Source organism: Coenobita brevimanus, chromosome 57, assembly GCF_032717465.1.
Source record: "Coenobita brevimanus isolate Jiangsu-jjx chromosome 57, ASM3271746v2, whole genome shotgun sequence".
NCBI lineage: Eukaryota > Metazoa > Arthropoda > Malacostraca > Decapoda > Coenobitidae > Coenobita > Coenobita brevimanus.
This window is the reverse complement of record NC_137010.1, coordinates 26,608,672-26,636,617: the sequence shown is the minus strand read 5'-3', so window position 1 is coordinate 26,636,617 and position 27,946 is coordinate 26,608,672. Positions and strand designations below refer to the sequence as shown.

Here is a 27,946-nt window from a genome sequence, read left to right as displayed (position 1 = left end):
CGTGTTCCTCTGTTAGGCACTGGTGAAGGACAGCTTCCTGTGGTGCAATCAGTGTGGCCAGGTGGATCAATTGTTCAGTTTTACATATGTCCCCCAAACCCTTGCTTATCCTTCACAAGGACGATGGCAGACTGCAGGAAACAGTAGCTTCTACCTGCAGATCACTTGCTTTTTAATCCATGGATTGCGAGCCACAGCTCAGGCTGTGCTGGCCGTGCATCACCGCTAACTACTCCACCCCTACGCGAACTTACGCCTGGCAGTACGCGAAGATGGGGAGAAAGAGATTTTGTTTCTTTTCATCAGATGATGCCCTGGATGTTTATCTTCAAGTTTATAATAAAAACATTTTTTTTTTCTTTTTTTTTTTTTCCACTACTCCCCTACGTAAACGAATGCATGGCCCCACACAAAGGCAGAGAGAGAGAGTTTTTTCACCAGATGATGCCCTGGATGTTTATATTCGTTTATAATAAACGAAAAAAAAAAAATCTTCATTTTTTGTGCACCACGGGGTGGGATAAAAAAAAAAGGTAACTGCACAATCCATGGGTTATTAACCCTATCAGGTTTCTAGGTTGGGCAGATTATGTCTGCTAGAGTCAGCCGCTCTTGTGCTGACTCACATCTTGCGCTGCAATATTTTTCTTTGCTTGCTCTGTGTAAATACACTTTTCATGACAAAATGTTGGCTTAGTTGTCACTTTAAAGCTGAATAGTTGTACTTTATCATAGTATGATAATTTAGGAAAACAAAGAAAATAAATAGTCAAAATGATGAGCTGAAATTAGACGAAAACCAAAAATTTTATACCTTGCTGTAGAAAAATATTCAGAAAAAAAAAAAAACATATATATATATATATATATATAAAGCTGGTTTAAACCATGCAAAACTACAATTATCTTTACCATGATATACATATTATGGTTATTTCTGCATTTTATTATGCAGTAAAGTGGAAAGAAAATGATGCACAATTTTTAATGAGTGGACAACATATTCACTTTGCAATCTTTTTCTTTGATTGGTCAGCGTAAGTACACTTTCTATGACAGGATGCTGGTTGTGGTGTTATTTTGAAGCTGAATAGTTGTACTTTATTGTATTATGTTCAAAAGAAGAAAACAAAGAAAATAAATGTGGTAGGTGGGGGCGCTCAGCATCCACTCACTCGACGTAGTGCAACTTTGGGTGTCTGCTCTTTCCTCTCTTCCTTCCTTCCTCTTCCGTATTTCTTTCCTTCATTGTTTCCTCTTCCTTCTGCCTACAGGTGACTTTACACTCCCTCTTTTTCTTCCCTTCATTCTTTCCTCTTCTTTCTGCCTATGGGTCACTCTACAGTGAGTGACAAGCCAAATAGTTTCCTGTACACCAAGAAACCATTTACCATGCTGAGTGGTACCCATATAACCAAATTATGGTGCCTGGTGATTTAGTGAATAATTATGGCGCTCCAATTGGATCGAGCCGGTGCAGGTTTATATCCAAGGAGTGGTTGGGGTTTACTGTTCACGTAATGCCGTGCAGGGATGAGTGAGGCTGGTCACTCTCATCTTAAATGTCAGGACCAACTTGCTTAGCCCTGGGCTCCTATGCTCCTCATGGGGCAACATTGAATCGGTAGAGAGGCAGCCTGCAGTCCTGATGGACCCAGGTTCGAATCCCGGCTGGGGCAGGGAACAGTTTAAGGATTTGAATTTCATAGAAGCAGACTTTCCTGATCTACCAGATGACCCACCGACATGTCATAAAAGTACCCCCGCTAATACCAATACACCAGTCCTGTATGAGACAGCCCTAACATGTACTCAATATGGACGATGGGTGTTAGCGCCGAAGTGGTGACATGTGGAGGTGTAGGAGGAATACTGGGCCTTGGGATAGGCTACTGCCCCCGAGATATGGGCCCTGAAGCCTTTGCCCAAAATTGGACACACACACACACACACACACACACACACACACACACACACACACACACACACACACACACACACACACAAAAAGGATTGGATGATGGATGGGTGGTCAAAATGACGAGTTGAAGTTAGGTGAAAACCAAAAACTTTATACCATGCCATTGAAAATTATTCGGGGGAAAAAAAGAAAAAAGATATATAAATTTGGTGTAAACCTTGCAAAACTACTGCCCGCCAAGCACAGAGCAAGCATTCCGCGACATCATGCTGAAGTCTCTTTGTTACGATATGTAAACATGCTTTATGGTGAATATTTTACAAGAGTATCTTAAAATGATGCATAAATGCATCATCAGAATCTCTTAAGGTTGGATTTGAAATAACGCGAACACGTCATTGGCATCTCTAAGGGTTAGTATGGGCCTGGGGTTACAACAAGAACAATAGTCCTTTACTGCATGCTTCATATTACTATTACAAAAAATTTTCATGAAACACCCTTCATAATCACACCCAGCATGGAAGTGCTGGCAAACTTTTGAAAATTATTTTACCATTGTTTTATTAGTCTTCAACCTCTGTTATGGGAAAAAATAATGGTAATCACTCAAAAGTTATCAGTACAATTAGAATAGCTTCATGAGTATGACTGAAGGTACCTTTATCAGAAAGATGGGCAGATATTTGAAGGCAAGATAACCAAAAATTGGCAAATCTTCATAAGCATGATGTATATTTTTCATTTTTATTTCTTGTATATGTCAAATCCTGGGTTCTGTTGCACTTGATTCCCTTCCTTTTTATGGGGCAGTTCTGTGCTGAATGCAAGGAGGTCAGGGGGGTGTTTGTGTTGTTCAATGATGTAGTCAATCAATCTTGTCCATTTCAGTATTCAGAAGCCTGGTGGTCTAGTAAGTTATGGCACTTTAACTGGGAGTGGTTAATGAGGGTTTACTCCATGGGATGGTTGGGGATTACTATTCACATAATGCTGCTAAGAGACGAACAACAGATCACTCTCGCCTTGGATGCCTGGGCAGGGTAGCCTAGCCCCAAACCCTTAGCTCTTGATGAGGCAACACTGGACTGGACAGCAGATGAATGTCTGATTCTAGGTACCATGTACACCTAGGTCCCAATTAGTGAGTGAGCAAATAGCACAAATCCCAAATAGTGGGAGCTGTCGCTTAATATCCGCAATATCTGGAATTAACAGTGCTGGTGAGGCCACCACAGCAGAAGATGTGATTACTGCTGCATTTATCAATTATGCATTACAGGTGAGACAAGAAGTTACACCGATGCCAGCAACACCAGAAACATCAGGAGAGCTCTCCATGATGCAGATCTGCCAAAACTTGGCTTCTATAGATACCTTAACCCTTTGACTGCAGCAGCTGTGATGACAACGTACTGACTGTGCTAATTGCGGAGAAATAGGAAAAAAGTTTGAGTTTTCAACTCATGTTTTAACCCACTTATTGTTAATCTTGAGAGCTAACATTTTTGTCAGATAAATGTCAAGCTTTCTACTATCGTTTGCAACAAACTGCATGTCCGCTGGCACTCCAAGCATGGAGAATGATTTGAGAGAATACAAGGTGTGTTTTGACTGTCTGACACAGGAAATAGCCCAGGGAGGCAGAAAATTCCACCAAACCACAAGATTTTTTCCATACAAAATAGGGTTACAACAATGTTACCTCATCACAGTAATTGCAATAATAATAAAAATAAAACACTCCTAGCCAGTCTCCTATGATTTTGTTACGATATTCCAGTGTTTACGCTAGACTTTAGTGAAACTAGCAATAAGAGGAAAATCAAAACAAACTTTATAAAACTTCATGAATGATTCATTACCACTTACTTTTATGAAACTTACTGATATAATGCCATGAGTAATTTAACAGCACAGCTGCACATTTGCAACTGCAAAAATGTTCGCTAGCTAATGCGCTTAGCATATGACTTCTTTCTATCTATCTATCTATCTATAGCCCGACGCCCTAATCCCGCAAAGGGTGGCCGCAGACAAAACGCCTCCAGGTCACTCTGTCACCCACCATTTGACTCCCCTCCCCCCAACTCACCCCCCCCTCCCTCATATACCTCTCAACTCCATCCCTCCACCTCATCCTCGGTCTACCCCTCCCTCTCCCTCCCTCCACCTCACCTACATACACCCTCTTAGTCAGTCTTTCATTCTCCATCCTCTCCACATGTCCAAACCACCTCAGTGTATTTCTCCTAATCTTTTCAACCACATCCACATCTACCCCACAACGTTCCTTCACTTCTTCATTCGTCAACCTGTCCCTCCACGTCACTCCACATGCTCCTCTCAAGTAACTCATTTCCACTGCTCTCACTCTTGACTTGTTCCCTTCTTGCAAGGTCCACGCCTCGCTTCCATACGTCAGGGTAGGGATCACAATACCATCATGCAGTGACTTCTTAACTTCCATACTCACCTCCCTATTTCTCATCACTGCTTTCAGTGTACCAACAACCTTCCTTCCCTGCTGTACCCTTTCATTTACTTCATCCCCCAAAGTTCCATCCTTACTCATCACACTACCCAAGTACTTGAATGCACTCACATTCTCCATATCCTCACCATCCAACCTCACTGCACACACTGTGACTTCATTCCTCTCAAACACCATAACTTTACTTTTGTTTACATTAACTTTCAGCTTCCTCCTCCTACACACTGTCCCAAATTCATTCACCAAACCTTGCAACTCCCATTCATCTTCACTCAACAATACTGTATCATCAGCAAACAGCAACACCGGAAGCTTCCAAATCTCACCCTCATTCATTAGGGCCACCCCCACATCCACTGCCCTACCTTGAACCTCCTTTACAACCCCATCCATATATATATTAAACAGCCATGGAGACATTACACACCCCTGTTTCAGTCCCACATTGAGATCAAAGAACTCACTCAGCTCACCATCCACTCGCACCGTAGCCCTAGCTCCCTCATACATACTCTTCACAGCACTCAACAATTTCCCCTCCACTCCATATATTCTTAACACCTTCCACATACCTTGCCTATCTATTCTGTCATAAGCTTTCTCCAAGTCCATGAAGGCAGCATACACTTTCCTTCCCTTCTCTAGATACTTCTCCACTAAACATCTTAGAACAAATATCTGGTCTACACACCCTTTTCCCTTCCTAAATCCCCCTTGTTCTTCTCCAACTAGCTCCTCTGTCATATGCCTAACCCTATCAATGAGTATTCTACCATATATTTTACCAGTCACACTAAGAAGGCAAATACCCCTATGGTTACCACATACTTCTCTCTCCCCTTTTCCTTTGTACAGAGGAACAATTATACCTGATTTCCAGTCCTCTGGAACCCTTCCCTCTTCCCAAGCCAATCTACACAACTTCCATATCCACTCCACAACAATCTCACCCCCATACCTAAGCATTTCACCACACACTCCATCAATTCCTGGGGCCTTTCCCAGCTTAATCTTCTTCATCGCTTCCACTACTTCCGACCTACTGATCTCTTCCTCCCTCCTCTCATCTCTTCCTCCCTCCTCTCATCTCTTCTTCTCCCAGCCATTCCCCAACCACTTATACTCACACTGCTCTCACTCTCTGTATTTTATCACAGTAATTCACAGTATAATATAAAATAACAATTTTAGCCACTCTCGTATGATTTTAGTGCAATTTGGGTGTGTATTACTTCGTATTACTTATACGAGAGGGGGGAGGGCAGCAAACCGGTTTAGACCAGCTCACCGAGGGGGTGTGTACATGTGTATGCATGTATGTAAGTATACTGTTATTCAGAACTAGGATAATTATCAGTGTTTATAAGTTTAACCCCTAAAGTTGGAGTCACTCACCCACCAAATGAATTTTCCCCAATATGTTATGTTTCAATTAGTACGACATCAAATAGCGTGCACTCACACATCCACCGTATAGGCGCATTAATTGGGACCAAGGTGTATATAAGACAAAAGTACCTCAATAAGCAACACACAATTTCTTTGTGAGTAAGATAAGCATGCATCCAGGGCCTGTATTCTTTTTGGTTAAGGAAGCTCCCTAACACCTCTTCCTATGCTCTTTCTTTTGTTTATTACAACTTGCCATTCTCCTCTCTTTTACTTAAATCATTCTAATATCACCAGGGTCTGCATACATAACATGCAAAATGATATTAGCCTGCTGTATCCAAAAATAAACTGGTGAGGAAGTGTTAGGGAACTTCCTTAACTGCTAAGAATATGAGTTCAAGAATAAGATTAACCTTCTTATGGTTGGGGTAACTCCAGTAGTTATTTTATTCCAGCTAATGCCAGATAATTTTGTGCCCCTGAGACTGAGTCACAGGAGCCTGGGAAAGATAATATGTTACCATTAACCCTTACATTGTTGGGACAACTCTATTCCAGCTCATGCCAAATGATTTTTTTTTTTTTTTTTACCTGAGGGTGATTAGGGCTGCCATGTTGAGGATCCATACATTAAGACAAACTATGTCAGTAATACGAGAGCTGTTTCTTACTACATAATAGATTAATGAAAACTTCCCTCTAATCTTACTCCAAATATCACCCATATATTGTAATCATTAAGCCTCTCAAGGCCTGAACAATTTTCGTACTCCATTCCAGTTAACGCCAGAAATGCATTTTGAGAGTGATTAACAGAAGCCAAGGAGGGCTAGTACTGTACTGTCACCTTTAACCCTCTCCAGGTCAGAATAATTATTATTCCATTCCAGCTATCATCAGATGATTTTATTTCCCTGAAGCAAGACATAGGATCCCAAGACTGTTTACTTACCTTCATGAGCAAATCCAGCATCTGGGTCGTTGAGGTCCTGACCGCGATCATACATGGCGCGCTTCTTGCCATCAGTCAACACTGAGTACGCCTCACCAATCTCCTTGAATTTTATCTCATGCTCCTGCTTGTCCTTTTCACTGGCATTGGCGTGCCGGTCTGTGGAAGGTTAGGTTGGGTGAGTAAATGCGTCATTACATTTTGTGGGATACAGTAAGTCTTTGTTAGACGTTGACATTCATTTTCATATTAAGTACCAGCTTTAACCCCTTATGATGAGCAAGAGGAAATGTGGCAACATTATGGTTCTATATGCATACATGTGTGTGTAAGTGTGTACCCTATGGGTGTATGAATCTCTGAGTCAGAGGATAAATTATGGGGCAACCTTATTATATTAGTAATTATAAGTGATGTGTGTGGTAGGGTTTGATAGAAGTTTTCATTCATCTTTTATGTAAAACACAACACAGTACCCCCAAATTACTGGTACAGTCAACTGTGATTTATCTATATTCAACATGGCAGCTTTAATACATGATATCCGATAGGATCTTGTTTCCTGCTGTGTTTGAATGAATAAGAATACAGTATTTCACCTAAACATACTAAGAAATAATAGTCTTAATAAACAGTACAGAGAAAATGTTCAGAGTGAAACACTGGTTCTAATGTTAATTTTGAGACTGCTCATGTCTTACCAAAGATTAAAATTCCATTGTTTGCAATGCATTATAAAAGTAAAATTTACTCTGTACCATTTAATAAGAGTAAAGTTTCTTAGTATGTTCAGTGGGTGAAATATTTATATTATTTCAAAACAATGACACAACAAGACACCAGACCATAAAAGAGCTTAATCTATTAATGCTGCTATGCTGAGGGTCCGTACATTAAGCATGACTATGCCAGTAATATGAATGCTATATTTGATACTACATGATATATTTATGAAAACCTCCCTCACATCCTAATTCAAATATCCATCCATCCATCCACCATCCAATCCTACCTTGCCCCATGAGGAGCATAAGAGCCCGGGGCTAGGCATGTTGGTCCTGACATTTAATATGAAAGTGACCAGCCTCACTCATCCCTGAGTGGCATTACGTGAGCAATAACCCCAACCACCCCTTGGCTCAATCTGATTGCAGTGCAGGAATCACCCACTAAACCACCAGGTGCCATAATTTGGTTACATGGTTACCACCTAGTGTAGTACAGTAAATGGTTTCCTGGTGTACACGAAACCATTTGGCTTGTCACTCTGTGTAGAGTCACCCACAGGCAGAAGAAGAGGAAAGAATGAAGGAAAGAAAGACAAAAGAGGGAGTATAAAATCACCCACAGGCAGAAGGACGAGGAAAGAATGAGGCAGAGAAAGACAGAAGAAGGAAGGAAGGAAAGGAGAGAGGAAAGGAAAGGGCAGACACCCGAGAGCAGCACTACACCGAGTGAGTGGACAGTGAGCACCCCCGCCTACCACTTACTTCAAATATCACCTACTTATTAATCTGATAATGTGGCACCACAGTTTCTCCTCCCACTGAAAGATTTACGGCCATAGTCTTAAACTGTGGGAAAGTGTTCACCTTGCCCTATCCGCATCTTTTGGTAGTCTTAAAGCACGAAAGGGAGAACGTTCCCTGGTGAACGGGAGAGGATTACCACAGTGTAGTACTGGAATCCGTCGGGGGTCTCGTAGCATCCCTTCGTCATATTGTAGCAGCCTTATGCAAAGAAAACTATGCAGAATTTGAAGGACCCTATGGTGTGTGTGATAGGAATTTTAATTTAATGATAAAAAACATCGTGTAAAGAAAAAGTTAGCGTTTAATATTTTTATCATTTTAAAAGACTTCACCACTTCTCCAGGGATGGTTAATTTACAACGAGGCAAAAACAAAGATGAGATACTGTATCCACTTACATTTTATTTCTCAATATTTTTACAATGCTGTTTATCAGATATGGTGCATGAAACTTTTATAATTAGTCAGATTAGTAGTGAAATTATTCCTACAGTAAAGAATGGCCGAGTACTACCTAAACAGATGACTAGTGCACAGCCAGTTGGTTTGAATTACGAATCTCATGTTTGCGTTCGGTGAGCTTTTACAAGTCTGCAATATTTTGTTTTGGTTTGGCAATATATTTTTCTGGTGTATTTTGGTGTGATCTGAATGAATTTGGCTTTTATTTTCGGTGTTTATGATTGGTTTTCAAATTGATCCCCCCACCCCACCCCGTGTCTTGGGGGTGGGATTTCGGGGTTCTCGGTGAGAAGAATGGCAAAAACAAGCATTTGGGGCAGAAATATAGTCAAAATCGGTATGACCAGCCAAGGTGTATTCGTGTGGTTAATACTGACCGCATGAACTTCTTTGACGCTATGTCTGACACCGAATTCTTCCTGCGGCACACGATCTCCAAATCCTGCAGTCATGCTCCTATACAGAGTATTTAAGAACAAATGCCAGTCTTTAATAAGAGAAGAGGTAAGACTTGCAATCATTAATAGATTATATTGTGTGAATCTTAGAAACTGTCATATGTATTGCTTTTATTTTAAGATTTTAAATTTTAAAATTAATCAGTGTTACCGACTCTTTGCTGTGCCTACCCACACGAAGGGGTGCACTCTCCCCCTTTCGAGATTACCACTTACGTTGAAGGTGTGAGCTTCCACCTCGAGTGGGGTGCGGGAAGGGTAACCCCTGCCCTCAGTTTCAAGACTACGGCCGTTAGACACCAACAGATTATACAAACACATACATAACTTCAGCATAACTTCAGTGTTCCTACTTTTTCCCTTTTCTTGCTACAAGAAGTTAAAGTTGAACTATGCCATCTATACATGGTAAACTACAGACAAACTACCTATAAGCTAACTTATCAATTTTCCACAGTTTAAAATGTAAACTGAAAGGAAAAAGTTGATAGAATAAGTCCCTGACATAATGAGGACTGCCGGCAATAATAAATAATAATAATACTACTGTACATAAAATTATCTGTATGATAGCTCCAGTTTAAACGGCAAGCATCTGGTTGCTAGCGAGCAGGCCACGGGTAAACAAGCATGAGCCTATCCCCCACCTACATCTCCTGCTCACAACTTGATCACAAGGGTGGTGGGCTGGAGTTTGGTGAGGCCACTGATAAGGAAGGGAAGCCATCATCAGAGACATGCTCTTGTTTGCTTATTGGCTAAACAAACACGTGGCCTGTGCAGCAGAAGCACCTAACCAAATTAGCTTTTCTTCTTCCTGATTGTGTTATATTTTTCTGATTATTTCTGGGTGGTAAATAAACGTTTCTTGTTAAATATGTTTCCCCGTTGTTTTTAGCTGTTCCGCTGTGACAACTCGTCTGATTCGTCGGTGTAATGGCGGAAGGGACTGTCCTAACCCAAGTGTTCAACTAAACCTAACCTAACCTAACCTGGGATCCAGTTGGGAAACTGGGAAACGAAATTCACCTTTGAGCATGATGAGCAAGTATCTTCCATTATGCCGGTGACAATCGTAGGTACAACTTACGGAATGTGGTATTGAACTTAAGGAATGTGGTGATGATAACAGGAAGGAAATCATTCAGCTAGAAAATGTAATTTACCACCCTCAAAAGTAAGAAAAATAAAGAAAACAAAATAGAGGAATATGAATTAAATTGGTAAGGTCTTTACGCTGTATGCTTGGATGAAATTTATGAGTTTCATAATTTTAGGGGCCAAATTGGAACAAAAATGTTTGCTAATCAGAACAAAATTACTCTTTCATCTGACGTGTTCTCATAAGTTGGCATCAGTTCCACATTCTTCGTTCGATTTTGTGCTTCCCAACACATTTTGGACCAACTGAGCAAAGAGTTATTTCTGCTGCTTAACGTTAAGCATACATTTACTGATCATTCTTCTGTTTGTTCTTGTGTGTATGTGTGCAAGACAGAGTACTGACACAAACAATAATGTATTCCATTGACCCTTCGTAGCCGCTTGGCTCGAAAAACGCTTTACCGCGCTGGTTTCAAAGACGTTGAGTTTGGGTGAGCTATAAAAAAACGGCAAAAAAAATTATGGGACTGAAGGTCACTAGTATGTTTACACAACCCTACTCTACCATCCCAAGCAGTCAGGGGGTCACCTCATCTCAGATGTTTTTGTCTGTTTACAAGTTAATACTGTATAACTTGCACAATTTTATTTATTCTTCCATAAATCATAGCAAATCACAGCATGGGTTAAAAAGTAAATAAAAAATTGCCAGGTGCACCAGATGAGTCTTTTCACATCTGTAAGAAAAAGAAACTGATTTTCAAACTTTGAACAAATGGTTCTGAGGCCTGCAACTGGAGCCTGCAAATTTCTGAACCCACGGCCACTGAGGGGGGTTAACATATGCTGCACTTTAAGCAGCAGAAGCACCTTACCAAATCAGTTCTTCCTGATAGTTTGTTATATTTTTCTGATTATTTCTGGATTGGTAAATAAATTTTTTTTTTTCCCCCCAAATCTCTTTCCCCATTGTTTTTAGCTGTTCAGCTGTGACTGTGACAACTCTTGTTTGATTTGTCATTATAATGGTAGAAGGGACCAATTGGGAAATTGGGAAACAAAATCCACCTTTGAATATGTTGAGTTTCTTCCACTGCGCTGGAAATAATCGTAGTTACAGCTTAAGGAATGTGACAATAATAACAGGAAGGAAATTTTCCAACAGGAAAAGGTAATTTACCATACTGAAAATAGTCAGAAAAATACAAAAACAAGCTGGAGGAATATGAGTTGGTAAGGTCTTCCTGCTGCTTAAAGTGTACAATTACCAGTAAATAAATCAATCTAACATTACTTGTGTGTTGTTTGCACCCAATTAATTGTGATTTTGGACTATTCTGGCACCCCTTCACACCATATAGCATGGATAATTGGGCTATCTCTGTATGTTAATACAGTAATCATCAGTAACGAAATGTTTTGATAAATTACAAACAAAACTAAGCTCTGTGGCAACAGGTGGGTGTGGTGATTGAGTTGAGCACCCATGCCTTGCGCAGGGTAGCGTTAGGCCAGGTCCGCTGAAGGGTTCAAAAACCCCTCTGCAATTGATGAAATAACAATACAGTACCATACTCACATACCACAATACGTGATCACTGCTGCACATACCATTTATAAACAGACTTTTCTAATTAGACTGGGAAGCGCAGTAGCTAGATTATGCATAATCTAGTACAAAAATTGAAAACCATACCCATTTTACACCAAATCAGCCCATAATTTTGCCCATTTGCAGCTTATTCACATTGTTGTCGCAGCACTTAACCCCTAAAAGACGAATGTCTGCATATGCTGTCCGAGGGTACTAGGGTAAAAAAGATGGGTGTCCTCACGTGCAGTCACGCCCCCACCAACCCCCCACAACCACCCCACACCCCTACCACCACACCCATGAACTACCCTCCACCCACCCCACCCCTACCTCCACCCAACCCCCCTGCTGTCCTCCCACCTCCCCACCCCAATCCCCCTGATGCCCCACCTCCTCAACCCCCCACCCTCAAACCCCCTCAGCCCCCCCAAGTCCCTTCACAGCCCCACACCACCCCTAACCCCCACTCTTCCACCATCCCCAACCCCAATGCCCCCCCACTATAGTCATGGTGCATGACTATGAGGTTGTTATTATCATACCCTGGCAACCTACCATTCAAAAGTGTGTTTGGTTTTGTGTATAATACGAGACGCATGTGATTCGTGTATAATATGTTCGTGTATAATAATATTCGTGCGTAATATGATTCGTGTATGATATGAAATCGGAAGCAGTTTTGAATGACAGGTTGTCAGAGTACGATAATGACAACCTCGGAGTTGTGCACTGCGACTATACCCCCCCATCCCCCAACCACTCAGCCACAATCCCCCCCACCACCCCTAACCCCCTACCCCTCCACCCCCAAAACTACCCCATCCCTCCAACCCCCATTGCCACCTCCACTCCCTACCCACCCCTACCTTTCCCCCCACACCCACCCCCCACCTCCCTCAACCACCCAGCCCATCCCCCTGCACCACCCCTCCCACCCCTCACAAACCCCCCACTATATCGCACCCACCAATTATGACAATCCTGAGCATAAAACATTCCGATGCTCGTCTTTTAGGGGTTAATGATTAGTAAAGTACGTTATTACAGTACTATAGTCAGTTTTTAAAACTAAGCAGTCATGATCAGGAGAGGGCAATTTCAGGCCAGGATGAGTAAAATGGGTAGGAAACACATGTACTGTGACCCACAGTGCCCCATTTAAAATGGACACTGCACTTTTGTCAACAAAAGTTCTGTGGTCTTCATGGTGTCCGTTAACCCATGGATTGTGAGCCACAGCTCGGGCTGGGAAGCCCCGCGTTGCAAGCCACAGCTCAGGCTGTGCCAACCTTCCAGTGGCCATGAATCGCTACTCACTACTCCATCCATATGCAAACTTACACATGGTGCTACACAAAGACGGAGAGATAGAGAGAGAGATTTTTTTTTCTTTTTTTCACCAGATGATGCCCTGGATGTTTATCGTAAGTTTATAGTGAGTAAAAAAAAAAAAAAATTCCCCCCCTCCCCCCCCCACACCACAGGGTGGGATAAATGAAGGTAAACACGCAATTCACGGGTTAAATTCGATAAGGTATCCGGTCTATAAAGGTCTGTTAAAACATGGGACTACTGTAAAACCATTTGTACCCACATCCCATCATTTTTCCAAGAGTAGCCACAACAGAAACAAATCCATGTAGCTTGATTCTGATAAAACTGTAATGCCTTACTCCATTAAAAAACTCCTAACCTGTAGCTCTCTACTTTGTACAGTATATGGTTTGCCTTCATATTCATCCCATACACTTCACTGTCATCAAATACTCTACCTTTCTCCAATGTAGCAATCTCCACCCCCCATATTATCTTTTTCTCAACTAATACTGTTCATCTCTTTATTATATTCATCAATGATATCCATGCCCCTGTTTTTGTATGGTATTAGAAAATTTAAATCACAGTGCTCTGGCACCTCCTGAGAAAATGGAAGCTCCATCAAAGTCTCTTCCCTTCCAGTGTCACAGGGAAGCAACAGGCTGCTAACAACACAAGTGCTGGGTGGTGAAACTGTCACTTCCCTATGCAAACACAGCAAAGGGTATTTCTAGACCTCTGCTCCTGCTCTTTTTTGGCTATGTAATTTAATACATAGCATATATAGCCAATGTTTTATTACACTGTTCCAAAAGACACATCAGCCAATATAATTACAAAGCTACAGTGAATGTCTACATCCTTCCCCTTTCTTCCTCCAGCTACACAAAGTCTTACATATATTTCTTACTGTACAAGTAAATTAAAACAGCTGCCACCACCTCACCTGGATGATGCACTAACGCCATCTTTCGGTAGGACTTCTTGATCTCATCATCTGAGGCATTTTTGCTAACTCCAAGAATCTTATAGTAGTCCTTTCTCTTGGAGCGCTTCAATTGGATTTTGGCCTCCTGAAGGAGTCGCTTGTGTTCTGGAAAAGTAAATGAAATGAACTAATTAATTCACACATTTCAAATTTATTAATCTATTGCGAAATGACAATTACCAGGGTGGTCATGGCAAAACATCAGCTACAATAACAGAGAGAGAGAGAGAGAGAAATATGTTCTTCATACATATCTTTCAATGCTGTATTTGTAATATAAACACACAGTAGGACACACAGTCAACTCGCTTATAACATGGTCTCCCATAACACTCATCATATAATTATGTCATGGGAGGCACTTGTTCAGGTCACCAAAACTACTGCAACACAGTTTCATCCACCACCACAACTGCAGGCTGAAATATGGCTTTATCTGTCACTGCACAAATGTATCTCCCACAGCACTGGCCATGTGACCGTTAGGAGGCTAACTGGTGTGGGGTGATCGTGTTGGGTGAGTGTGTAGTCTGGGTGATGGTGTGGGGTGAATGTGTAGGCTGGGAGATGGTGTGGCATGATGGTTTAAGTCAGTGGTTCCCAACCTTTTCGGTTTTCTGGTCCCCTGAACAAGATAGAATAACCTCTGTGGCCCCCCTCGACATCTTCCTCTATAGAAGCATATACTAAATTATTGTTTGAATGGGCTTATGTCACATGTGAGATTTTAACAAAGGAGGTACCATAATTAAAAGTAGGCAGTGCATGCAGTCAGCTCTCACTTAACATGCGATCAGAGTGTGCGAACCTCACATAACACGGAAGGCAATTTTTGAGGCCAGAGAATGGTCAAAACACAGAAATGACAGATATAACACGGGTGAAAAAAATTTGCCTTTTTTTTTTTTTTTTTTTTTTACCGTACTACGCTGCAACAATAGAGATTACGTGGCCAGAGGCCACAAATTATTGTTTAAACAGTCATTACGCAAAAAAATTGGTCATAATGCGATGGGAACAGATATAACGCAGGCAGCAATAGTCACAGCATGGATTGCATCAGCCAATGACGTATGACTGTCACGTGTCTGTACGGGGTGTCATCATGGTCCACTGGTCATTCCTGCCCCACTTGAATCTACCCACTCCCTGCGCTCCGGCTCCACACATGCTGTGTGTTATCTTTGCTCTTTTTTTTGGCAACGTGGGGACCAGCAGAAGTCCTGCCCTGCCTCAGAATCCCACTCCTCCTCCCCCAGGAAGCCCACAACCTCTTCTGTTCAAGGTGAGGAATCCTCCAGTCTTTGTATGTAATGAAGTCATTATTAGGTAGGTAAATGTCCTAGGAAAAATCCCTGAAAATTACCCCACAAGGTGAACTTGGGGCTGGCTTGGGTACCATGAAACCCTTTAACATGTAAACATATGGCCCTATAACACAAAAATCTCATAAAGCAGACCTTCTGGGGACAATGTTCGTGCGTTATGTGAAAACTAGCTGTATCAAAAGGTAAAATGAAAAACTTGGTGCTAAGGCTGAAATTGCATTTTTGCAACCAGTCTTAGTATCATAAGTTGAGTCAAAGTTTGGGCACAACAGACACAATTTTTCATAGGAATATCACCATGTTCCTGTGATTTTGCTCAGTATCAGGGAATGCTCAGCTTCACAGTGATAGGTAGACAAGAACAGCAGGACCAACCAGACTCTGAGTTACTGATGCTGGGATATCAACAAATTCGCACCCAAATACCCTGCATGCTCGTTTTTTCAAATTTGTCGTTCTCTAAAGTATGTACACTATGGCCCCCAGGATGAAAATCACTGGTCTAAATTAAGGTTGTGGAGTGATGGTCTGGGTAAGGGTGTGGTTTGGGTGATGGTCTAGGTCTAGGGTTCCCAAATGGGAGGAGAATATTATCCCCTGGGAGAAATTTGGACAACCATGGGGAGGTGGGGATAAACAGATACAGCCAAAGTAGTCTCTCTGATGTGTTGTTGGTTACAGATTTACACATTTTATGGTCAAATCTTTTTGGTTTTTATTTCATGCCTTCTAAGAGTATGATCATAATTCTGGTCATCAAGTAATTATTGAATATATATATATATATATATATAAATCCGTAAAATATTTCCCAAAACTTAGTGAAAAATCTCCATAATAATGCACAATTTTTTGCTGTTGCAAAGATGCATCAAAGATTTTCAGGCAAAAGTGGGGAATGACCAGCAGAAGTTAGGGAACTTCTTCCTCATCTAGGTGATGCTTTGGGGTGATGATGTGGTCTGGATGACATGGTCTACCTCCACACTGTAGATTACTTACAGTACAGTGTTTTTTTCTTTGTATTTATCATTGCTTGGTACATTTAACCCTTATGAGACGGGTGTCCGCATATGCAGTCCAATAGTACAATTGACGATGAGACGGGTGTTTCAAAGTAGCGTGGGCATTGAAGCAGCTTCCCATGCTCTATGGAGGAGTAGGATGGTAAGAACAAACTCTACCCAACAGCCCCCCCACCACAGTAATATTATATTTTTATATACTGTATGCAGATACATTGGAAACATATTATTCTCCATAAGTGCCTCTGTGTAATAAATAAACTGTGGTAACAGTGATGTGATCTGTGATATTATCATCACTATTATTATATTATGAAGTATCCAGTTTATTGGAAAACAGTGTTATAAAATGGTTTTGAAAATTTACTTCACTGCAAATGTGTGGTATGAGTACTGCAGCGCCAATACAGGGAAATATAACTACTGAAGTGATCACACAGTGAATGTGTATAGTATATGCAATGTTGAATAGTAATTATAATGTGAAAATCAGTGTGGTAAGCTACGGGTAGCCGTCATGGGAGTGAAAAAACGTGATTTTAGTAAACCTTCTTCTAAAATCACTGCCCGTCCAGTGAAAGTTCAGGTAGTCTGCAACACCACCTCATGGAAGACCTGAAGATATATGCTTTCCAATGGTATCTCATTTTTAAATCTAGCATTACTCATTATGTTTTTACAAATGTCTAAAAGTTTGTTTACATCTGGCCGATTATGCCCATCCTTAGCGTCTGTCACAACATGCGGACACCCGTCTTCAGAGGGGTTAAGTCCAGTCTGAGGTGGGTGGGGCAGGCTTAAAAGAGGGGGGGGGGGTCATTATGCATGACCATAAGCCATTTTCCTCAAAGGTTATATACTTCCCACAATGTGAACTCCCATTAAGCTCTTCATGTTACTGATGATTAGCTATGTTGTAGGTGAATTGACTACTGACAAACAGCTAATGGTCTAACCCTGACTGCGATCAAGACGGGTGACCTTCTCATAGTCCCTAACTGCCTCTTCATGTTTCTCGAGCTGTTGGTAACACTTGGCTCGCCGCAGGTATGCCTTGATATATCCCTCATCCAGGTTGATGGCTGCAGTGCAGTCCACCACTGCCTCCTCCACTTTGTTGATCTGCAAGTAAATACAGCTGGATTAGGGATGAGCAGTGTAGAGTAAAAGTCCTTTAATCCGACCACCAATAATCCAAATATCCCAATATTCCAAATTTTTCCAGGTGGCAGATAATTTTAAGTGCAGTAATAAATTAAAGTGTACTGAGTGAAAATTAAGTGAATTACAGTAAGTTACTGTTGAGTGAATTGAGTGAAAACTAAGTGAATCAAGTGGATTTTTTTCTTTGGCCTTTATTTATGGTTTTATCTGGCTTGGACTTGCTCTTAGACCTGGATGCACACTCGCTTCAGAAAGTATCAGTGCAAAATATGTGTTAAACATTATGACACGCAAAACAAAGAAAATTGAGAATTGCAGTTCTATCCTCCCACATGCAGGCATCCCTGACAACAGATGACTGTTATATCGGACACCACTTGCGTCCTTCATAATGAGTAGGGAATGGCCATAGACGTTATAATATATACCAGTATTAACATGCTGTCACAGCCACATGGTTGAATAATTCCGGATGGCATCGGATCCACAGTGCACCGATACCTTCTGGAGCTAGTGTACAATCACAATCACCAGTTTCTGTTCATGGGTGTCCCCTTCCTGCCCCTACATACCCTGGGAAGAGGGGAGGAGGGGGGGGGAACAAAATGAGCTCCACCTGCCTCTACCCCCAGCTCCCAAACCTCTCCCATATCCTTACCCAAACATCCAAACATCCCTCCACCGGTCATTCTTAACTGGCAGTTACATCTCAAGCTAACCTCATGCTTAACACTCCAGGTCACACTAGCAGTCACCATCACCATCATCTAATCCTGTGTTGCCCCATGAGGAGTGTACGAGACTGGGGCTAGGCAAGTTGGTCCTGACATTTAAACATGAGCGTGACCAGCCTCACTCATTCCTGAATGGCTTTACATGAGCAATAAACCCCAACCACCTTTTGGATATAATCCTGCACAGGCTCAATCCAACTGGAGTGCCTTAATTACCCACCATACCTCCAGGCGCCATAATTTGGTTATATGGTTACCACCGACCATAGTAAATGGTTTCCTGGTGTACAGAAAACCATTTGGCTTGTCAGTCAAAGTAGAGTCACCCACAGACAAAAGGAAGAGGAAAGAATGAAAGAGACAATGACAGAAGAGGAAGGAAGGAAAAATGGAAGAGAAGAAAGGACAGTCACCCGAGAGCAGCACTACATCGAGAGAGTGGATGGTTAGAGCCCCACCTACCACCAACATTACTAATCATCATCATGATGACTAGTGATACACAAATATAAAACACTAGGATATATAAAAAGTATGTAATATAACTATGAACACACTGCAGTAAGAAATTAATACTTTACAATGTTGACAGTAAAACAAAAACGTTTAACGTCCACTCAGGCCTCATGTGTTGGGTGCTTGTGGGCGTGCGTTTTGTGTCTGCATGTTTGGGTGTGACTGTGTGTGTGTGTGTGTGTGTGTGTGTGTGTGTGTGTGTGTGTGTGTGTGTGTGTGTGTGTGTGTGTGTGTGTGTGTGTGTGTGTGTGTGTGTGTGTGTGTGTGTGTGTGCACGTGCGCAGCCAACGCAAGAGGCCTGAGGTGGTTGTTGTTAACATTTTTGTTTTACTGTCAATGACATAATGCATTAATTTTTTGCTGCAGTGTGTTGATTGTTGTATTACATACTTCTAACATATCCTAGTGTTCTATGTTTGTATTAGTAGTGTGACCAAGAGTGTCAAGTATGAAGTCAGCTTGAGAGGTAACGGCCAGTTAAGAATGACAGGTGAGAGAGGTAAAGGTATGAGGGAGGTGGAAGCTGGGGTAGAGGCAGGTGAAGCTGGTTTTGTTCCCCCCTCCCCTCTTCCCTCAGGATCGTAAAAGTACCTGCCTGCAACTATTCAACTACTCTTCTATACATTTCTGTCGCACATAATGACCCATATCATTTTAAGTGTTTATTTAATGATCACATACACCCACTAAAATAATTATGGGCACCCCATGCTTTGATACCTTTTTGCAACTCTCACTGGTATATACAGGGTAACGCAGTTGGTACACCTGATTCTCCGCCCTTCTCCTCCATATCTCTCTCTCTCTCTCCCCCTTCAGATACTGATACTTACTCCTAGGTCTGTCTCCCTTTCTGATATGTGTAGGGTTGAACTTCCTAACTTATAATCCCAATCTGGTCTTTTTTCACTTTTACCAAACTTAATTACATGACACTTGTCCACATTAATTTCCTTTTGCCAATTATTGCTCCATTCATGAAGCTTATTTATTCTTCTTGTAGCGCTCTGCAAGAATCTGTGTTAGTAATTTTCCTTTGTATTTTTGCATCATCAGCAAACAATTTTAGATTGCTTCCATTTCCAGTGTTACTCTGTGTGTGTGTGTGTGTGTGTGTGTGTGTGTGTGTGTTTTAAAAACTGACTCCCTCTCAGTACTTACTTTGGAGCCAACTGTAGCTCTGTTAAAGTAAAGTTTGGCATTGGTGTGTTTATTGAGAGGGTCGATGGCCAGGGCCTCAGTGTAGCAGTTGTAAGCCTCCTGGTAGCTTCCTCGCTTAAATGCTTCATTGCCTTCTTCCTTCTTCTGCTTTAGCAGCTTGGCTTTCTGAAAGATAATGCTGGGATTATTAGGCCACAAGTATGCCTGTTACATCATATGCAGTTTTAGTTTTTGGTGGAGATACTTATTGTAGGAGATAACACTGTTAATGGGTTGATTTACAAATACAGTTAACTCTCAATTATCCACTGCTGCATTATCCAGCATGTCATAATCGGTCATAGCAAATGACTTAATTTTCTCAGGAAAATTCCCTGGGGAGTCCCCAAATGAAAGTCCATGCCATTTGTCTTGGCACTCAAAAAAACAATTTTCTGGCAGCTTTTCAGTGCAATGACAGTGTATCATGCTTATTACAGTATTTAAGTGTGTCTTTCCATCTTTGAACAGTTAAACAGTGCAAGTATACGGTTTTATAAGGGGGTCAGACCCTCTTTGGGAGGTTTTGGGGGTACAACTTCACTATCCATCAGTATGTCACTATCCCACAGCCCCTTTGACCATTTTATGATGGACAATTGAGAGTTTACTACATGTGGAGAAATCAGAAAAGATCAGACCAAAGCAGCAGGATAAAGCAAAATAATTAAATGGGATAATGAAGGTATCCAAAAGTTCAACATGATGATAGGTGAAGAGTTTCATATTGTAACCGTTTGTAACGACTTCAACATGCTTGCATGCATCAGTCTTGGTCACCTAATGGAGACTCTCCACGATGTTTGATCTCTGGTAGCCCCCCTATTCAATCCAATATATAAAAAAAGGTGGACACTTGGTAAGAAAAGAAGATACTAAAAGTCTGTTCAACTAGTTTTGCTGAAAGTTGCTTGTTTTGACACCAGCTGTTTACCTTTTGACATCATTTCTAGCTGTTTTCAAGGTGTGTCAAATAAACATACAAAAAGAGGGGTGGCACAAATAAACTTGCTCAGGAATAAGCAAAACCAGCTTAAACAGAGAAATGCCATACTTTTACTTGGGGAGGGAATTAGTAGGGATCATTAAGTTACCATTAATAAAGATTTCATGGCAGGGCAGACACATAATTTCAACTTGAACTGAAAAGTTCCTCATCTTACAGTAACAAGAATGAATACTTGGGTGGAATAAACAAGGGGATACATATTTTTCATTACTACAGGACTGTTGCTTCAACTAGCAGTCCAGGGCAAAATTAATAATGTACTTTCCTACCTTCTCATGCCTTCTTACCCATCAATGCTCACCAAAACTACTCATCTCTCAATACAGTACAGTGGGGCACCAATTTTCGTGTCTAATTGGGTCCAAAAATAATGCGCGAAAGTGGAATTAGCGAAAGTTGGGGCATTGTCTTTATGGCAAAAAGGCTAATTGGTTCCCGGTTATCCTAAAGTAACATCAGATTTTCATTTTCACTTGCAATACAGTACATCAAATCACTATTGTACATTGCATTGTGAGATACAAACAATAAAAACTGTACAGTACACATTATATGAGGAGAAACATACCACAGAGACCAGGTTGAGGTGGTTAATGGATGTTGGGGGTAAGTATCCACTTTTTATCACCACCACTGCCTCCCGGCCCTCCCCCCACACCACCAGGCTCTCCCCCCACACCACCAGGCCCTTTCCCCACACTACCAGGTATAGTAGAGGCCATTGAACCGTGAGAATCCAACACAATGGAGCTAGCACGCTCGTACACAATGGAGGGAATGGGTGGACAGAGTGTTGACATGACGTCATTCAAGATGGCGGTGGGTTGCGGGCGGGTGGTGCAGGAAATTCAAAGTTCAAAATATTGTCCCAAACCCAAAATTTGTGCGCGAAAAACGATTTTTTTCAAGCGAAAGAGGAAGTTAGGGAATATTTGGTGCATGCCGCGAAAGTGGATTCCGCGAATCCTGCTGTAGCGAAAGTTGGTGCACTACTGTACATAGTTTCAATTCCTCCATTCTCATGCTTTTGATTTAGTTTTCTGTTTACCTATGCTGAATATGCAGTGCACTGCAGTTTTTTTTTTCTTTTTAATTATCTGAGATAACTAACACAAAAACTTATACCACAACCTTCTCTTGACTCAATTACCTCTCCTCTTTACATCCTAAACTACCTTCTATAAATGCACATAGTGTTCTTTTCAACTTCACCTTTCATATTTACCTCTACTTCTTCAATTAAAAGTACAGCATCCCTTTACGTAAGATGTACGATTACTAATGGATTACTTCTGATGCAAGGATCATGGTATGATCACCATCATGATATGATCACTAATGGATTACTTCTGAGGCCTTAGTTATTTAAATTATCACTTATACCAAAATGATATCATAACACTATCATTTCATCCCAATATCTCACCTCACAAAAGTGATGATATCTAGGGTTGGTGGCGATACTGTCAAAGAAGAGGGAGAGTGGCCATGTGCAATTTGCCATAAGGGCGTGGGAAGTAATTCCATCTCGTGCAGTGTTTGTGATAAGTGGGTGCATAAGAAATGTAGTGGTATTAGAGGCAGACTGCGAAATAATGCTGATTTTATGTGCGCAGCTTGTCGGGGAGAGCAGGTGGAGATTGTCATGCTTGAAGGGACTGAACTTGCTAGTGAGTCTCTTGAGTGTGTGGAAGAGTTTTGTTATTTGGGAGACATGTCATGTGCTGGAGGTGGGGCTAGAGCTAGCTCTGTGGCTAGGGTGAGTAAGTGGTTGGAAGAAGTTCACGGAGCTGTTGCCTCTCCTAACATTGAGAGGGCTCTCCCTACGTGCTAAGGGATCTTTGTATGCAGCATGGCTTAGGAGTGTAATACTGTAAAGGAGTGAGACGGGCAGCAAAGGAAGAGGATATTCGCAGGCTCAAATGTACAGAAATGACAATGATTATAGTCGCGGTGCACGACTCTGAGGTTGTTGTTATCATGCCCTGGCAACCTACCATTCAAAAGTGTGTCTGATTTTGGGTATATGAAACGCATGTGATTCGTGAATAATATGTTCATGTATAATAATGTTCGTGTATAATAATATTCGTGTATAATATATTCGTGCATAATACTACCGGTATGATTCGTGTATAATATGATACGAAATCGGGCGCACTTTTGAATGGTAGGATGCCAGGGTATGATAATGACAACCTCAGAGTCGTGCACCACGACTACAGGTGGATGTGCAGTGCATCCCTCCGTGCATGGCCTGGGGGAGCTAGGTTTATGGTGGAAGAGTTGAGAGGTAGGATGGGACAAGAGTGTATTGGTGTTCTGATGAGGAGAGGCAGATTGAGGTGGTTTGGGCAGGTGGAGAGGATGGGGGATGATAATTGGGTGCAGAAAGTGAGAAGCATTAATACTGGGGGTGGGGTTGCAAGAGGTAGACCAAAAAAAGACGAGGGACGAGGTCATTAACCCCTAAACCGCGGGGTTGTTTTTACCTGACTTGCGAGTCTCGCGGGCATATTCGCGCTCCGACAAACTCTCTAAAAATATTTGCCAAAAATCAGTTATTAGTCCTAGAATATTATAATTACATATGCATATGGCACATACCTTCAGCTTTCTCCTGGGATGTTTGTTGAGCCTTCATCGAGTACTGTAGGACTTGTGGAGACCTCTGAAGTTGGGTAACGAAGTCTCCACTTTACACTTCCTGACAACCCGTAATATGATTACCACAGCCTGATATTATCACTAGAAACACTATTCTATGATTCTCAAATAGTTTGGAATCCATACTATAAAAAAAAAAAAAAAAAAAAAAAAAAGCAATGAAAATTATGAGCGTGTATGACCTTCCCACTTGTGATCGTTCGCCGCTGGTGTTCTGTCATTTATTATTCATAAAAACACTCAGTTTATATTTCTATTACTATATAACACTTATATATATATCTGCAGTCTTTATCCATAAGTTTCCTTCAGTAATAGTAGTTTATTGTCACTGCAGGCATTCAATTTCTCTTTCAGTAAAATATGTAGCATTCACTTTCTAGTCCTGTATACTAGCGTTGGCAGTGAATCTGTCACTTTCATTTTCACTTTCATAACTCATGGTATTCATACATGCTAGAGTGAAACATTCACTTTCATTACTCCTAGTATACATACTCGTATTCTTATATTACTACTCATTTACATTTCTATTTACATTCTCTATTTTATTTACATTTCTATTTTATTTACACTGTGCTATGCAGTCACTTGCAGTAACTTATAAAACTATTTTCCACTGTTCACTTATATTTTCATTCATTGCTTTCACTTGCTGTTTACACATTATTTACATTTCCACTTGCACTGTTTTACTCACCAGATAGATCATAGTCACTGTCTATCATTTTCATTGACAAATTAGTCAGTTCACGTTCCACAGCAGTCACTTAGCCTTTTACCTCTTTCCACACGAGGTTTAGTAGGGGGTAGAGGTCACAGGGCCCTTTGCATGGGGCTAAAAAGCAGCGGAATTTGGGCAGGCGCGAATCCGATGTGCTTTCACCTTGAAAGATGACAGTAAACTGAATACAGTGTGGTGGGTGGCCTGCCTAGGGGGAGTGCAATGCTGCCAATGTCAGCGGGGTGAAAGATGCTAATATATATGCTATGAAATGATTGGCAGGAAATCTAGACAATACATAATAAATTAGGTAGTTCCAGGTGAATGTAACTATCACTTAGGCTTCTCCCTTCCTTATATATATTTTTATTACGAGAATAGATTATACAGCATATTTCAAGGGGAAATAAAGCGAAAATTAGCGAATGAGTGCACGTGGTGTTGTCAGGTGATAATTAGCCAATTCTAGGTGTATGGCACTATCACTTCCCTTATTTCTTTCTTGTATATATTATTTGGTATATAAGAATACGGCATAGGGCTTATTTCAATGGATGAAATCAGTGGAAAATTCCAGTGAAGATTTACTTAGCGTAGCATGGTCGGGCAGGCAAGAGGAGAGGGTAATGGAGGGAAGGTAGGGAGGGGAGTCAAGAACGGGGAGAAATGGCTAAAATGTCAACAATGGATGGGAGTACAGATGAGATTAGGAGTGCTGACTAGTGTTGGACATTGGCAGTACTGATAGATGATACAAGCCACCACTTGAAAGCCCCGGCGAATTCAAAATAACACAGAATCACAAAAGTGACGCCCTGCGGTATGATCCCTTGCTCCCAAGCGTCACGAAAGTGACGCCCCGCGGTTAAGGGGTTAAGTGTGACCTCAGGGTTGAAGGACTGAACAGGGAGGTTGCCATAGATCGAGCAGCATGAAGAGCTGCCATTAGGTGACCAAGGCCAATGCATGCAAGCATGTTGGAGCCTATGAAAATGAAAACGAATGGGGTGGGCAAGTTCCAGAGTTAAGAAGAAAAGAATGAAGTCAAGATTATTATTAGAGTAATGTGAGAAGTGAGCAATACATACATTCACTCACTGTTTACATTTCTGAAATGCTAAACTTTATCCCATAGGCTATATCATTTATACTGAGTAAAAAAATAACATGAAAAATTGTTGTACAGTATTAAGAGAAAAACTGTTACTCGAGAATGGAAAATTAACTTAGAATGTGCATAAACACAGAAAGACAGATAGAGAAAACTGTCCATATTACACCTAGAAAAGTGATTTCCTATTTACCTTATACACCTGGCGAGCCTTGTGGTGGTCTGGAGCAAGACGCAGGACCTGCTGGAAATGCTGGAAAGCTGCATCAGGGTTGTCTTGGTAGTACAGGCACATCCCTCGAACGTATATGGCATCTGCATTACTACTGTCGAACTGCAGGATCTCACTGTGGGACAATAAGTTAGCTTCATGAGAAAAAAAAAATTACATACTGGGTGAGGTAGGAACCAGAAACAAAGAAAAAATACAAAAGTGGGACACCTATCAACATCATGCACAATGAAGTGGATCACAAAATTATTCACACATCACTAAACCTTCCATTTTAATAGAAAATACCATACAAACCTTTGTGTGACATGCCAGGAACTAAAATCTGCAGCTAACAAAAACACTTTCAATAAGTAACATATTACAGGGTGCTATCCAAAATTTTCTGGACTAGTACTATATAAAACTGAAAACTCGCCATAACTCCTATTGGCCACCATCACCCTCGACGTGGTTCCCTTGCACATTGATACACTACTTCCAGCACTTCTCCATCGCTGGAACGCTACCTGGATGTCCTTTTTGACAAGTGTCGAACACCACTAGCTATTCCTCCTGGATGTCCTCAGTGGTATCAAAATGACACCCTTTCAGCTTGATCTCATTTTTGGGAACAGACGGAAGTCACAGGGGACCAAATCCAGCAAGTAAGGAGGGCAGGGGATGGTTGCCATGTTCTTGGCCAAAAACTGCTGGGTGCTGAGCACACTGTCTGAGGCAACTGACAGCAAACCCTTTTCTGTATCCTCCTACTTTCTCTATACTCATTTCAAAGCCAAAGGTGGATGTTGCATATATGTACGCAACGACCTGTCTTGCTCTCGTGTTCCTGAACTTGATTCTTCTGAATTCTCTACTCTCTGAATTCGGCTCACATGTCATTCTCTGACTAAATATATCTGCGCTGTTTACTTATCTCCTAATTCTACTATCAAAAATTCTTCGACTATCTTACTTCTACTATGGAACACATTCTACCCATTTCTCCTTTCTCAGAAATCTCCATTCTAGGAGATTTCAATGTTCACCACCATCTTTGGCTCTCCTCTCCTTTCACTGATCCACCTGGTGAAAAAGCCTTCATCTTTTCTATCCTAAATGACCTACAGCAGCTTGTACAGCACCCTACCCGTATCCCTGACTGCCTTGGAGAGAGCTCCAACATACTTGACCTCTTCCTTACAACTAATCCTTCTGTCTACACTGTTAATCTTTCCTCTCCATTGGGCTCCTCCAATCATAACCTTGTTACCTTAACCTGTCCTATCACTCCGGTACGGCCTGTCGATCCTCCAAAGAAATGTCATCTGTGGCACTTTGGAGCTGCAGATTGGGAGGCCCTCAGGCAGTACTTCTTTGATTTTCCCTGGAATGATTATTGCTTCCATGGCCGGGAGCCATCTGAGTGCCTTGTGTATTACGGAGGTTATTCTCTCGGGCATGGAAGCATACATTCCTTTCTCATATCCTTTGACTAAGCCTTGGTTTAATCACGCTTGTTCTAATGCTGTCCAGAGCAAGAAGAGGGCCTATAAAAGGTACCGGAGCCAATCCACCCCTGAATCACATCTTGTTTATGTTTCTGCACGGAATCGCGAGTCGATTCTTAACAGAAAAATTTTAAAGCATCTTTCCTATCGCAACCTTCTCTCTGATCGTCAGTATGGGTTCCGTTAGGGACACTCCACTGGTGATCTCACCTACCTTTCAGACTCCTGATCATCCTCCTTTCAGGACTTTGGGGAAAACTTTGTCATTGCACTTGACATCTCAAAGGCTTTCGATCGAGTCTGGCATAAATCTTTAATTTCCAAACTGTCTTCTTAAGGTTTCTATCCTTCTATCTGTGCCTTCATCTCCAGCTTCCTTTTTGGTCATTCTATAGCTGCTGTTGTAGACAGCCATCGTTCTTCTCCAAGATCTATCAACAGTGGTGTTCCTCAGGGCTCTGTCCTATCACCAGCTCTCTTCCTTTTATTCATCAATGATCTTCTAAGCTGTACATCTAATCCTATCCACTCA

The 27,946-nt window shown here is 41.5% G+C and overlaps 1 protein-coding gene across 1 annotated transcript in view; it reads right to left on the bottom strand.

The window, feature by feature from the left end:
• Window positions 1-27,946, bottom strand: part of LOC145401944 (uncharacterized) — a 148,633-nt gene that overhangs the window by 10,328 nt on the left and 110,359 nt on the right. The window contains exons 9-13 of the mRNA XM_080274051.1: window positions 25,886-26,039; window positions 20,143-20,307; window positions 17,524-17,689; window positions 14,173-14,319; window positions 6,760-6,918 (exon numbers count right to left, since the gene is read on the bottom strand). Coding sequence (XP_080130177.1) covers window positions 6,760-6,918; window positions 14,173-14,319; window positions 17,524-17,689; window positions 20,143-20,307; window positions 25,886-26,039 — 791 coding nt within the window. The remainder of the gene's footprint in view (window positions 1-6,759; window positions 6,919-14,172; window positions 14,320-17,523; window positions 17,690-20,142; window positions 20,308-25,885; window positions 26,040-27,946) is intronic.